Source organism: Euwallacea similis, chromosome 13 (assembly GCF_039881205.1).
Source record: "Euwallacea similis isolate ESF13 chromosome 13, ESF131.1, whole genome shotgun sequence".
Taxonomy (NCBI): domain Eukaryota; kingdom Metazoa; phylum Arthropoda; class Insecta; order Coleoptera; family Curculionidae; genus Euwallacea; species Euwallacea similis.
This window is the reverse complement of record NC_089621.1, coordinates 4,928,532-4,941,522: the sequence shown is the minus strand read 5'-3', so window position 1 is coordinate 4,941,522 and position 12,991 is coordinate 4,928,532. Positions and strand designations below refer to the sequence as shown.

Here is a 12,991-nt window from a genome sequence, read left to right as displayed (position 1 = left end):
GAGTAACAATATATGTCAGAGTAAAAAATTTGAACTCTTGTGATAAACAAAAAATCAGCAATCATCCCTAAAAATCTCCACCCTGTGCATTCTCATTGCGATGGAAAGTAGATTTTTTTTCCGGTTTATAAATAATTGAGAGTGGTGGAATGTAAATGGATAAAGTTAGAAATTCATGAAATGTCAAACTTTATTATGAATATACTTTGACATTTCCTGAATTTCTAACCTCACTCCTTTGTTCCATTCAGTCACTCTCCAGTGATTTATATAGGAGAAAACATCTGTTTTCCACGATTTTTCTATCAATCAGAATATAAGTTCAACTAGAATATCTGCGGGTCTGGATAAAAAAGGAGCGATTCAATAATTATTCTCTTCTCAGAAAGCGATTGTCTACTTCTGATTCCCTGGAATTGCACTTTCCGCCCAATGTTGCCGCTTCACGGCTACGCCATCAGTACTCTCATTGACACACGCAACAACATAACAGTACCATTAAAACTATTGCCTTAGTTTAGATCATCGGTCCCGGTCAGGCTGTAGCTGAATAAGCTAAATGTTTATAAAGTTATTGTCGAGCACGCTGAGTGGAGGTGGCAACGTGGACGCCATGAGCGAGTTAAACCAGTAGTGGTGCAGGGGCAGGGGCGACCTGGGTAAATGAGACCCGGTCGGTTAATCATTACATTCGTGACGTCACAGCCAATGGCGGCAATGGGGCTACACGTCACAAGCTGCGCGCGGCATCGAGCGGTTTATGTGTTTAGGTTGTAAACTGGAACCTTTGGTGTCCACCAGACAATGTTGTCACTGCGACGCTTCTTCGGTTTGAGTCAGTCGTAAACAACGGATCTTATCATGTCGGTTACTGCGTGATTTGTTGTTCTTTTAAGTAACAGTTATTCGTTGTTAAAAACTTCTTGCAGCTTTTTACAGGCTAAATAAATTTATAAAACATTAAAATCAGTGCAAAAATAAAATAAATTTGAAGTAATTCTTTTGAATGCCGGTACCATACAGTGGTATATTTGATCAGAAAACATGACAACGTAGCAATTCCAATATCGCAATCAGGCGCTTGCACAACCGCACCGGACCTGGAATCTTTAGTCAACCAGGAATGGTTCACCGAGTCGTAGTCGTGTCGCGTCTTACGTCAGTGTGTTTAATGTGAACAGCTTTACAAAGTGATTTTTGCGTGCGCGCTATTTCCCGCAAAAGTATGTTCAGCGAGTTGAGATAACGTTAAATGTTTTACACAAAATGCTCGTTTAACTGTTTCTAACATTATTTGTGAAATGGTGCTAAGCAAATAGCAGTGTGCGTCAACAGTGGTGATTACAAGTGGAAGCAGGAGAATTAAAATAAAAATTTGAGATAAACCGAATATATGGTAAAAATGTCGGTGATGCAAATGCAGCAAGCCAAAAGGCAGCAATGCTATTTGTGCGATTTGCCTCGAATGCCCTGGGCCATGGTGCACGATTTTTCGGAAGCTGTTTGTCGTGGTTGCGTCAATTATGAGGGAGCTGACCGAATCGAAGTGGTCTTGGATGCGGCTAGACAGCTAAAACGCGCCCATGGTTTTCAAGAGGCCAGAGCTGCTAGCCACACCACCAAAACACATAGGGAGCACCAGAATGGTGAGGTGGGCACTGGTGGTCGTTCACAAAACCAGTCAGGCGCACATCATCAGGGCTATATGCATCACACCAGGGGCACTATGTTGGAAGGATACGCTACCGCCCAACCACCACCTCCTCGAGGTGGTCAAGGGTTAACCCGTCCTCAAGTGGATGGAGCAGCTGAACATGAAGCTTTGGTAGGTGATCTTGCTTTTCTCCTTATTCTTAGGAGATAAAACTCGACTTTCAGGTGACGAGAACAACTGTACGTCTACCCACACATTTGGCTGCTGCAGCTGCAGCCCATCATCCATTACAAACTCACCATCATGGACGGCAGACTAACATGCCTGCTCAAGGGCTGAAGAGAGGTTTATCCACGGTCGATGATGAAGACCATCATCCGCACCATCACTCTAATGGGGATGTTGGCTCTAAACGTATGCTCTCAGTGGATGAACACGGCAGTGCACGGCAGGAGCCACAAATGGTGAGACCTCCATTAACCCGAGGCGAAAGTCTACCCGCTGTGTCTTTGGCTCAACCATTCGTGGTCTCAACGGAAAGATCTTTCAAGCAGGAAAAGATCCCAATGAGAACTGGATCCTTCGATGCTGGGACTGCGTTTAAAGTCAATGGTAAGTGTCTTCCTTATTGCCCAAGCCATGACGTCACATGAATATTCTCGTCACACTGTCTAGAGCGTAACTCAGACTTTATTGTTTTGTTTGCAAGCGTCGTCAACCTTTACGTCAGAAAACGAAGATTCCTTGTTTTTTGGCTTTGACAACAACAATAATCGCGATCGGGAAGGTCGGTTTTCTGATTATGAAGAAATAGGGACCTTTAATTGTTTATTACCGTATCCTGGATCTACTGTCTTTCTCTGTGTGCGACGCGTATAAAATGGAATATTTATCAGATCAAGTGAAGATGAAAGTTGCTTAATTGTTATGCATTTTGTGAAACACGTGACAATGTCATACTTGTTTTCTGATGTGTAACAAACGGTTATGACACATAAATTTTCTACGTGATAATTAAACATGCACAGAAATATTAGTATGTTATTATACAAGCACATAACGAAGGCTATCAGTTCCGATGGAGACGTTTTTGAGGGTATGATGATCATTATATGCGAGTACACTATATACTACATTTTGTCAACTACTGAAAGTTAAAAACCCCTTTAAATAATTCTCTTATAAGAAGCCATTGATGTTTACCTTTAAAGGCCAAACCTCAGTACATAAGCAAGCCACAAATAAATCAACTTTGCTTGATTTTTCAAGGACTTTGTCGTTTTCTGGGTAACTTTTAGGGTTTCACTGATTTATACGCAATATGGTTTGAGTCGAAATTTTAACTAAAATCTATGTTTGGACGTTTTGCGATTATTGCCGCCTCGTTTTATCGCTCAGTCGATACTTCAAGTTGTTCTGTGTTTTTGAAACGGATTATTTAGTTTTTCTTTTATTTTGGTGAGAATATAACACGGTACAAATGCACATTATTGATAGTTAAAACTGAGAATAACATTTACCCTTTATAAAGGAATTACAAATGTCATTTCTCAGCAATAACAAAGAATTTTCAGAGAATTTCATACATTTGCATATTCGCGTTCCATACACTCTAGTCCGATTAATTATATTAATGAAATAATTAAAAAACGGTGGCAGATTCGTCACCGAAAGGTTAACAAAAGTTTTTATCCCATCCCTAGTACAGGATAAATGTTATTCTTAAATAGTTTTGACTGAAAATGCTGCGTAATTCCACCGCTTAAAAACTCCTACTTGTATGTGACACGTTATTCCCAAACAAAAAAAAAATCAAACTCAAGTCATACTGAAACTTGATATTAAAGATTCACTAAATATTTTGGGGGTCACTATGCATATGAGTATTTCATTAGATCTATTCTAGAGAAAGCCATATTTGTAGGGCTTAAGGTCACAGAACATGAACTAACTAGAATTTACTTTGATACCAACATTTTGAGAAGCCGTGATGTACATAGGAAATTTAAGGAGTTAGGAGTTTTACATACTTAAAAATATAACATTAACTTTAAATATACAGGGCATCTCAAATTTGACAATTTTACGAGATGTCTCAGTTATTATTGAAGATACACACGTACAATTTCCGGCTTCCTTCGCACGATTTTTTAAAACCGCAAGTTGATAGTGGCAAAGAAGTCGTCGTAATCTTGGTTTCATAGATACCGTCGGTAAAAACGGATTCTGATAGCATTTTTTCGTAGAACTCAGTAACGCACTTCATTTTTTCTACAACCGGGTTTAACATTGATGGCGGGGATTTCGATATACCGATATCCCGAGGTAGTATACATGTGTAATAGATTAATCAAAAATATTTGGCGAATTTGCTGCGAAAATACAAAATTTTTATAATTCCTATGCAGCAAGGAGGTACTTTACTGGTACTATTATTAGAGTGCTGACTCGTGGCAAACACGGCATCTTTCGATGACAGTGACGCAAACTAACTCAATAATGGCCTATTGTATATTCAGCCATAGTACTAACGTACCAACTAAACATCTTACGCATATCAATTAAGACAACGTGTAGCTGCAACATACATCTACATGTTGTTTTATAAAACAGCTGGGGCATAACCTTTTTTTGTGTTTTACATTGACCTAGATTTTCCCACACTACCTACTCCCTTTTGTACCGGGAACGTTCTTTAACGCAACAAAAACTCCTCTAATGGGTTATTGAGATGTAACAAAGAGCTTATGCTTCGGTGCATCGGTACCAGCAGATGCAAGGTTGCTGCTTGCAGACGTTCATGGGCCCTAGTACCGTGAGAAATTACTTTTATTTCAAGGACAGACATAGCAGATTAAAAAAAAATGTGTATGAAGAAAATAAATCCGCCTACAATTACATGGTTGCTCGGAGTGAGTCACGAAACTGCGCAATAATTTGAGTTTAAGCAAATAATAATGTAAATGTATTCCGAGTATGTACACTTCATTATTTTGCGGTAATTTCTCAAGGCCACCCAAATTCCCCATTACAATTGCCAATATGTAGTGCGTAATGCAAAACTTTCGAAATGGGTTTGTTCCTGTGTACGGAGCTTACGTACAAACGATATTTCTCGCGATCTATTTTTGTATCCCGACGCGGATCTGACAACATTGCAGCTACAAAACCAGCAGCAGTAGCATTTCTAGAAAGTAACTATTAAAAATTGTTTAGTGAAACAATAAATCCTAAATTATATTTATAGGTATAGATTAGAGCGATTAGCCACAGAGCAGCACGCAAGGTTGCAGGTGCACCTTCACAGTGCAATCTATCCGAACACGTTGTATTTGGAAACAAAAGCATGAATGTTCGAGCTTATTATACCATCGTGACCGAATCGCTTAATTAGGATAGTCGTAAAACAAGGTCATAGATGTCAGGGGCAAGGTTGTTGAGATTGTTGCAATAGAACATCCAAAATACGTGTTGTAGAGATTAATCAAGAAAAATCGAAATGATCAAATCATCATAGAACTATTAAAGAGATTAATGCAGTTACGGATGATCGCTCGTACTTGGCAACACTGGAAGCACTAGAGCAATCACAACCGAGCGGAACCGGCTGGCATGGCCGCCGCGCCGTGACGTCACAAGGTTGACCGCTACGAGTGAAAGCTTATTGCTTATACGCGTTGCACAACGAAGCCAACAATGGCGTCTGTCAGCACGAAACGACCCAACCATGCCACTTCCCAGTTTCGACCAAACTTTTTCTTCATTTTAATAACAGGTTTCCTGGTCGCCGCCTATCCTGGCTAAATTTATCTATGTTTACATGGAAATGGTCTCATAAACACGTGGTACTGGTGTGCTTCCATAAATAAATCGTGGCCTTTAGACAGAGGTTTCTTTGAACTGTTTCTCTGGTTGTAAAAATGCTGATTGAGTGGTTTATTTCTGTTTGTTATTGCTGTAGCTAGCGTTGTTGTAAACACGATAGGCGTTTAATTGCTCAAGAAATACTTTCTGAACGGAAGGCCCTCGTGTTTGTTTTTCATAATGCGAAGCCATCGCAACAAATTCACATTAATTCTCCCAACTCATACACATTACATAAACAAATAGAGGCAATATCGATCCAGGTAACTTTGACAACGTCGACGCAGAGCGACGGCAACGCGGCAAAGACCACCATGCTGCGCTGACGTCACGGCCTAGCTTTCACAACTGGTTTTACACTAATCTGTCTATACACAAGAAAGACGAAAGAAATAGTTGTGCTTGTCTTGTAACCTGCTGGTTGGCCCCCTTTCGAAGATACCGTTGTTCCAAGGAATTTTTCTCGGTAGTAATCATGTAATGGCCAGAATGGCTGTCATGCGGTATCCACCCGGTTTCAGATCGTAGGTCAATGAAACGGTGATATTGATTCTCCTGGGTTGTCAGTCACCTGGAGGCTGTACACAGTTACTATGTTTACGTTTGGATTTGGTTTTCCTTCTATGTGGACTCCATATAACTTATTTTTGAACAGTTGAGACTCGTGGAGGGAACCAAAATAGCTAAAATTACCAATTGATGTTATGTTCATGCTGCGGAATACATGCTCAAGAATAGTTTATATAGAAACTGATAAAAGAGCAATAAATGCATTATTTCCGAATACCCTGTGCACATCCTGTATAATATCTAAAGAAAATTGTGTAATTTGTTTGATTGTAAACAATTCCTATTCAGATAATTTTCAAGCGGTACACAAATATTGATCTGAACCTGAACTGGTATAGATACAAAAGCACAATACATATCGATCTGAATAGGAATTTTGCTGCAGTAACTTTGACTTGATTTGGAAATTTAGAAAAACTCAGATCGATCTTTTGACCATTTGGAAGTAGACTCAAATAGAACTGACAGCGGAAAAGAATATAATGACCTGGAATAGAATCCCTATTCGGGATTGTGATCTTCAGTTTGTGAAGCGGTTCTTCTCTAGGGAATAACGTGAAAATGACATATGCTTTATAATGACGTAGATTGTAGAACCATAAAGCTTCTGTCAATCTGTTTTTACGTCACTCATTGCTTTGCAAACACAATTTCGATATTATTATCAGCTATAGAAAGACCTTGTTGAAACAAAACTCAAAAACAGATAAAACAGTAGTTTAAAACTTTCCAAGGGTGCAGCTAAACATAGTTATTTTGGCACATTTTATCTACCATCATTATTCAAATTAAGCTGTTCTTCTATTGCTAGACAGTTACCAACAAACGTATAATGATATTTTAATGAGGAAGATAAGGATGTTTACGGTTGTGTTGGTAAACTCTGTTAGTTGTTCCTAATTGGTGTAGACAATATTTTATGAAAAGGCTACAATAACATTGAACAGACAAATAAAGCTGGTTTTTGAGGAACAGGTGTTTTAATCTTACAGGTGTTGAGTATAAAGGCATTTAAGCACCTGTTGCTGCCTAGGTCAGATACTTACATTGAAAATCCAAATAGTTTTTCAATGAGGAGACTTATGATCCACCAAATGGTTGAATAAGAAATAAATAATAATAAAGCAGTGCTAAAACCAATGCATGACAGAAAATTGTACACAATACATTTGTCAATCTGAGTTTGTTAGAAGGTTTAGACTCGCCAAGTACTGTTTGAACGTTGGTGGATGTCTATAATTTTATTTGCGATTATAATTAAGCAAAGATGAAAATTCTTATTAATGATAACCAATTTTTCCAGACGGGGAGTGGATATTCGAAATCGCCAATTTTGTCATAAAACTGTATGTTTTTTAATTGCAAGTCTTTATCAGTTATAATTTGAAACATTATGCGTCTTCTGGAGAACAAAATGCGAAGCAACAAGTAACTGACAATAATAAACAACGATATACTTTTACATTATCATAAAGCACTGACTGGCCTTTAACGATGGTAATAAAAAAATTTAAGTCCGAAAAATTGTCGAGTAAAATTACAAAGAACGTCCTGAATTAACCATAAACTTCCTTAATCTAAAATAATTATTGGCCGACATGGCAGAATATCCGCATTCGTTACATAAAAGCTTAAAATAATCATTGCTCAATAGGCGAAATGAAAGTTACCGGCTACAAAAACAACATTTTTGTATGGTTTGTAGGTTAGTTGGTGGGTTAACGAACTCTCAGCCCGCTGGCATGTTGTGTAATACTTTTTCGTGTGACTATATGCAACGGTAGATCAGCAATGAGATAATGGTGGAAAAGTACTGTGAAAAGCACCATTACTCGATCTATTAATAGTCGGCTAGTTTATACTTGGTACACACAATGAAAAGAAGTTTAATGATAATTGATTCAAATCGCTACAATAAATGACTTTCTGTTTTGTGAGGTTTTGGCTTTGACCCTCATGGCACTAACCTAACTTACCAGGAAATGTTTCAACCTGATTATGTTGAAATAAAGAATCAGACAGATTTGCATCTGCATGGAAAGTTGGTAAATTTAGGTTTATTATCGTCAAATAAAACTGAAATTTAGAAAGTCAAAAGGGTAAAAATTTTGATTACAAGGTTAAGAATACATGTCATTTTGATGTTAATTCTTAAATTCACCTGTCAAAATAATAAAGATGCAAAATATAATGACAACGACCAACGTCACATAGACGTCATCGTAAGCCAATAATGGCTACTTGCCAAACTTTTGAACAACACATTTCAGCATTTTCAACCTTTGCGATGCCATTCAGCCCTGAAATTGCTCTAAACAACAAATTCCAAGTAGCAGGCGTGGGGAATCAACAAAGTTGCGCCAAACTCGTCCTCGTCCTCGCCTCGACGACAAACGTCGTAGACGCGTTTTTTTGCGAAACAGTTGCCGTCTCCGCCAACATGGCGGTCGCGTACGGCCGAGTAGAGGTCATGGCGGTCACGTGACCCCGTTTCGTACGCCTCCGAGTGAGCCGCGTGACGTAACGGGCCGTTGCAGCTCGCTTTCGGGCCGGCTCGGGCACAGTCGTCATTTCGGAATGCGACCGAGACCGGTTTTTCTGACGTCGCAGGTTTTTAATAGCGACAGCGGAAATGTCGTCATTGCGTTGTTGCCTAAGCAAAATGCAAGGATGCCGAGTTGGTCTCAGTTTCTTAAGCTGTTATCCTCTTTCGTTACGGACGATAGGTTGACCGGCTTTGTCTGGAAGTACGGTGCTAACATTTTTCTGAGAAAAACAAATGAGGTTTAAAACTGCAATTATCTTTTATGGCCCACTTTGTGTGACCTTTATAGTTCACAGTTTAATGCTTATTTAAATAAAAGTTTTAACTCTTAAAATTTTAACATCAAAATAAACATTCATTTTGGATTTTTTGTTAGTTAGATTCGTCGACTTTATGTATGCTTTATTATCAAATTTCATATAAACAGGGTGCTGTAAAACTCCCAAATAATACATTTTCACACCTCAGAAACATAGGGTCAATAGATAGATTAAAGTGGTGCCGGTAACTATCTAGAAGGTTTTTGATTGAAATCACAATTAGTCAACATAATTTACGTTTGTTAATTTTTTTGGTTTTCATAGACATTGTCTTCCAGCTAAAGGTAGAAATATTTTAATCTATTAGCATTTAGCCACAAACTGTTCTGAAATTAAATTTGCTTTCCAGTGCCAGTCTCCATAGCTACGGCAAACGGTTCAAGCAATTCGCCACTAAATCGAACAGGCTCTCCTCCAGATGCCAATACTACTGCCCCAGGAACCCAGGTCCAGACTCAAACTGGTTCAGGACAGAGTCCTATGGCTGCTTTAATGTCAGTTGCCGATAATTTACCTCCGGGAAGCCCCAGATCAACGGGGGGAAGTCCGCCCGGAAACTCTGCTCCCAGAAGCGCTAGTAGGGGTAGTCAACATTCTCCAAATTCCACAGGTAAGAAATATTTTTATCTGATTTTCCCATATCTGGAAGTCTTACTTTCAAATATTAGTAAAATGATTAAAGAGAAAAGGTGAAGTGCTCTGTATAGTATATAGGTAGCGTGTAGCAGTATCTTGCACAGTAGATGACGTTTTCATCGGCGATTTCTGCATTAAATTTGTACCGTTATTAACGATGGGTCTTGTAAGGTATCTGGAGAGAAACCGTTAAGCAAATGTTTCATTTGAGCCTGTAGGTAATATAATTAATGGATTTCAGCCTGAAAATTAAGGTCAGATGTTATATAGCCGGCGAAAGCAAAAAAAAATGTTTCGACTCGATTTTTGTTTATGTCCAAAATTTGATTGAAAGAGCCTCTAAGCCAACCGAGCACCCCTATTATTTTTAAAATGTATATATGGTGGTTCTCTTAGGTTTTCTGAAAATTACATCAAAATTACTTTGCAGGCAACATTTTACTTCGCAGAATCCAGAATTTAGCCACTATAAATTATATCATTCCATTATAAAAAGGCTATAACTGTAATTCAAATATTTATCTCTGATATCCTTTCCAAATATTAGATGGATCCTTGAACCTTTGGAAATTTAACTTTGACATTTTTAGCATATCTTATGGATATGTTCAAAAGGGGAGAAAAAAAGGGAGATACGATGAGTAGAAGAAAAAGAAGTTTTCAAAGATACTGAAATTTATATGACGGATAAAAGCACAACACATGGTCCAATTTTCGCGTGAGCTAGTTGTATCACTTTCGATACCCGACGAAAACAGACAAAATTTACTATACTTTAGTGCTTGCAATCCCATATTGGAAGTAAGATAAATTAAGTACCACCCCAGTTTTCGTGCTTTTCTTAAAATCAAGTTAAGTTGATTTTACGCCTTTTGCTTTTAACTTTCGCATATAATACGTAGATAGCAAATATTTCACTACTTCGTTTAATCTTCAAAGAGTCAAAATGTCGAATATCCTGATTTTTGACCCAATAGCTCTAATATGTGAAGGGATAAATTTGACCAATTTTTAGGAATTTACTTTTTTTACAGTTTCTCTTCAAAATGTATGTTTTTTTTATTTCAACTAATCTAGAATGTTTTTTTTGCAGCCGGTTCTACCAGTGGTCGTAGATCTAGCGGATCTCGCCACGTTAGCTCTACTACAGTAACGTCAACTGAGGCAGGGGCATTACCTGGAAGCAACGAAGTGCTAGCTGGAAGTACGGAAAACGCAACTGCTGCTACCACCCCAGCTACCACAGCTACTTTAAAATGTACCTTGTGCCAGGAACGGTTAGAGGATACGCACTTCGTCCAATGTCCTAGCGTGCCTCACCACAAGTTTTGTTTCCCCTGCAGCAGGGATAGTATTAAGAGGCAAGGAGCTGGATCTGAGGTGCGTTGACTATTATAATTTTGATGTTTTGGGAACATTAATGATTTGTTTTGTAGGTTTATTGTCCTAGTGGCGAGAAATGTCCTTTGGCAAACTCGAACGTCCCCTGGGCGTTTATGCAAGGAGAAATAGCCACTATTTTAGGGGAGGACTATAAGGTGAAAAAAGAGAGGGAGTCGTAAATTGGTCTCAATGGGACAGATATGGAAGACAGATGTAACAGTTCTGAAGCCATTAGAAAGAGAACGGATAAATGGCGAATGTTCGTATTTGTAAAGTCGGTTGCTGAGGAGGAAAGAAAATGTATTCAAGTGGGGTTTTTGAATATGGCTGTGGAACTTAAATATTATTTACCTACACCTACATTAGAAGTTGGCGAGGGAGATAAGAGTTTACAACTCGGACGTCAGCTGTCCCGAATTACTTATTATACAGGCTATATTATCGCCGAGACTTGTATAAAAACATTATAAACCTACTAGAGGAAAATAATAGAACTTGGGATATATATCACGTTAAAAGTGGAGTTTTTATTTTTCTCATGAACGAGAGTTTTTGAATTATTGTAGTGACGTTATTATTACATACTACAAAGATTTTTAATTGTTGTACGTACTGTGACCACACTGTTTTGAGAATAGACGTTTTGTTTTGTTTTTGTTGTAAATATTGTATTTTTCTAGAGTTGTTTTGTGAAACTCTCATTTTATATCAGATTTAGTTCAGCTGTAAATATTATATATTTGTCAGCCATCTTCTAAGTGTCGCCAATGGCGACGTTTTCGTTATTTCCCAACAATAGTTATCACTGTAAATGTAAACTGTGAAGCTTTTATTTTGTACTTTTTTTATGCTTGAGTCAACTATAGTTATTTACTGTGCGCATTCTTTGTGAGTAGGTAGACATTTGACCGGCAACGCTGATCAAGCAAAGGTGGTGCATACATAATATGGGCCATAGGTGAATAAATAATAATTATTTTAATTATTGTGAAAAACTAGTCAATAAATGGCAGACGTTCCTCTACGGAACGTTGCTTAATAGGAACTCCGACACTCGCTCATAATTTTTAAGAGAGTATTTAAACATTTATTAATATTTAATAAACGAAACTACTAACAAACCTGGTCAATGACGTATATTATGGCTGAAACCTAATTGCGATTATTACCGTATTTTTATGTATTTCTTTTTTAAATTAGGCAATCCACTGATAGTTGTCATCAACTAATTGGGGATTTGTTTGAGGCTCTTTTTGAAGTCTATAACACATTTGAAAATCCTCTGAAAATTTCTACTTTTTTCACAAAAATTGAAGGTAGTTTCCCCCACTTTCTTATAATTTTCAATTCACTTTTGCAAGTTTCGTATTTCGTCGCAAAACTCTTTCGATAATAAAACTTTAATAAGCACAAGAATCTTTTGTTGGAGTAATGATTTCGTTCCTCGATATTATATTGGTATTGTTATTTGACCCTAAATCATTATTCATGTCCTATTGGTAATATTGACATCAATCGTAAAACAAAAATTGGTTGACATAGTTAGGTATTGTAAATTTTATAGTATTGACAATGTCAGAAATGTACATTTTTATATAAGTTGTTATTTTAACGACTGAAAACTTGATAGTAATATATGAATTAACTTCTAAGGCTTGTACAATCGTTTTCGCTGTTAGTCGATGTCAAGTAATAAAGAATCTGAAACTTAGAGAAACAGTTCTGGTTATTTTAACCTACCTACCTCTCATAATGTTAGTGCTGGCACCGGTGCCTTCACTAGCACCATAAATCGGATTCTTCAATTAAAAATACTCTTGATTTAGTTGTTGTCCATCTTCTGGAAGAATATAAACATTAAGCTGTGAATACTCAAAGCTATCTCTACGTAATAATAATAAGTGTAACATATTATATAATAATATGACAACTACCAGATCAACAAAATTAACTATTCAATAAGAATATTACATTATCCACTTCCTATATAAAAAAGCAATCTTATTAAAATGTTATTTT

The 12,991-nt window shown here is 37.5% G+C and overlaps 2 protein-coding genes across 5 annotated transcripts in view; both read left to right on the top strand.

The window, feature by feature from the left end:
* LOC136413217 (uncharacterized) overlaps nucleotides 1-12,991 on the top strand; it is a 34,369-nt gene that overhangs the window by 17,404 nt on the left and 3,974 nt on the right. The gene's annotated exons all lie outside the window — the stretch shown is intronic.
* Nucleotides 952-12,689, top strand: Pits (Protein interacting with Ttk69 and Sin3A). Its single transcript, XM_066396625.1, has 5 exons — nucleotides 952-1,825; nucleotides 1,879-2,266; nucleotides 9,303-9,563; nucleotides 10,683-10,969; nucleotides 11,026-12,689. The coding sequence occupies exons 1-5, from the start codon at nucleotides 1,394-1,396 to the stop codon at nucleotides 11,149-11,151; spliced, it is 1,494 nt and encodes a 497-aa protein (XP_066252722.1). The 5' UTR covers nucleotides 952-1,393; the 3' UTR covers nucleotides 11,152-12,689.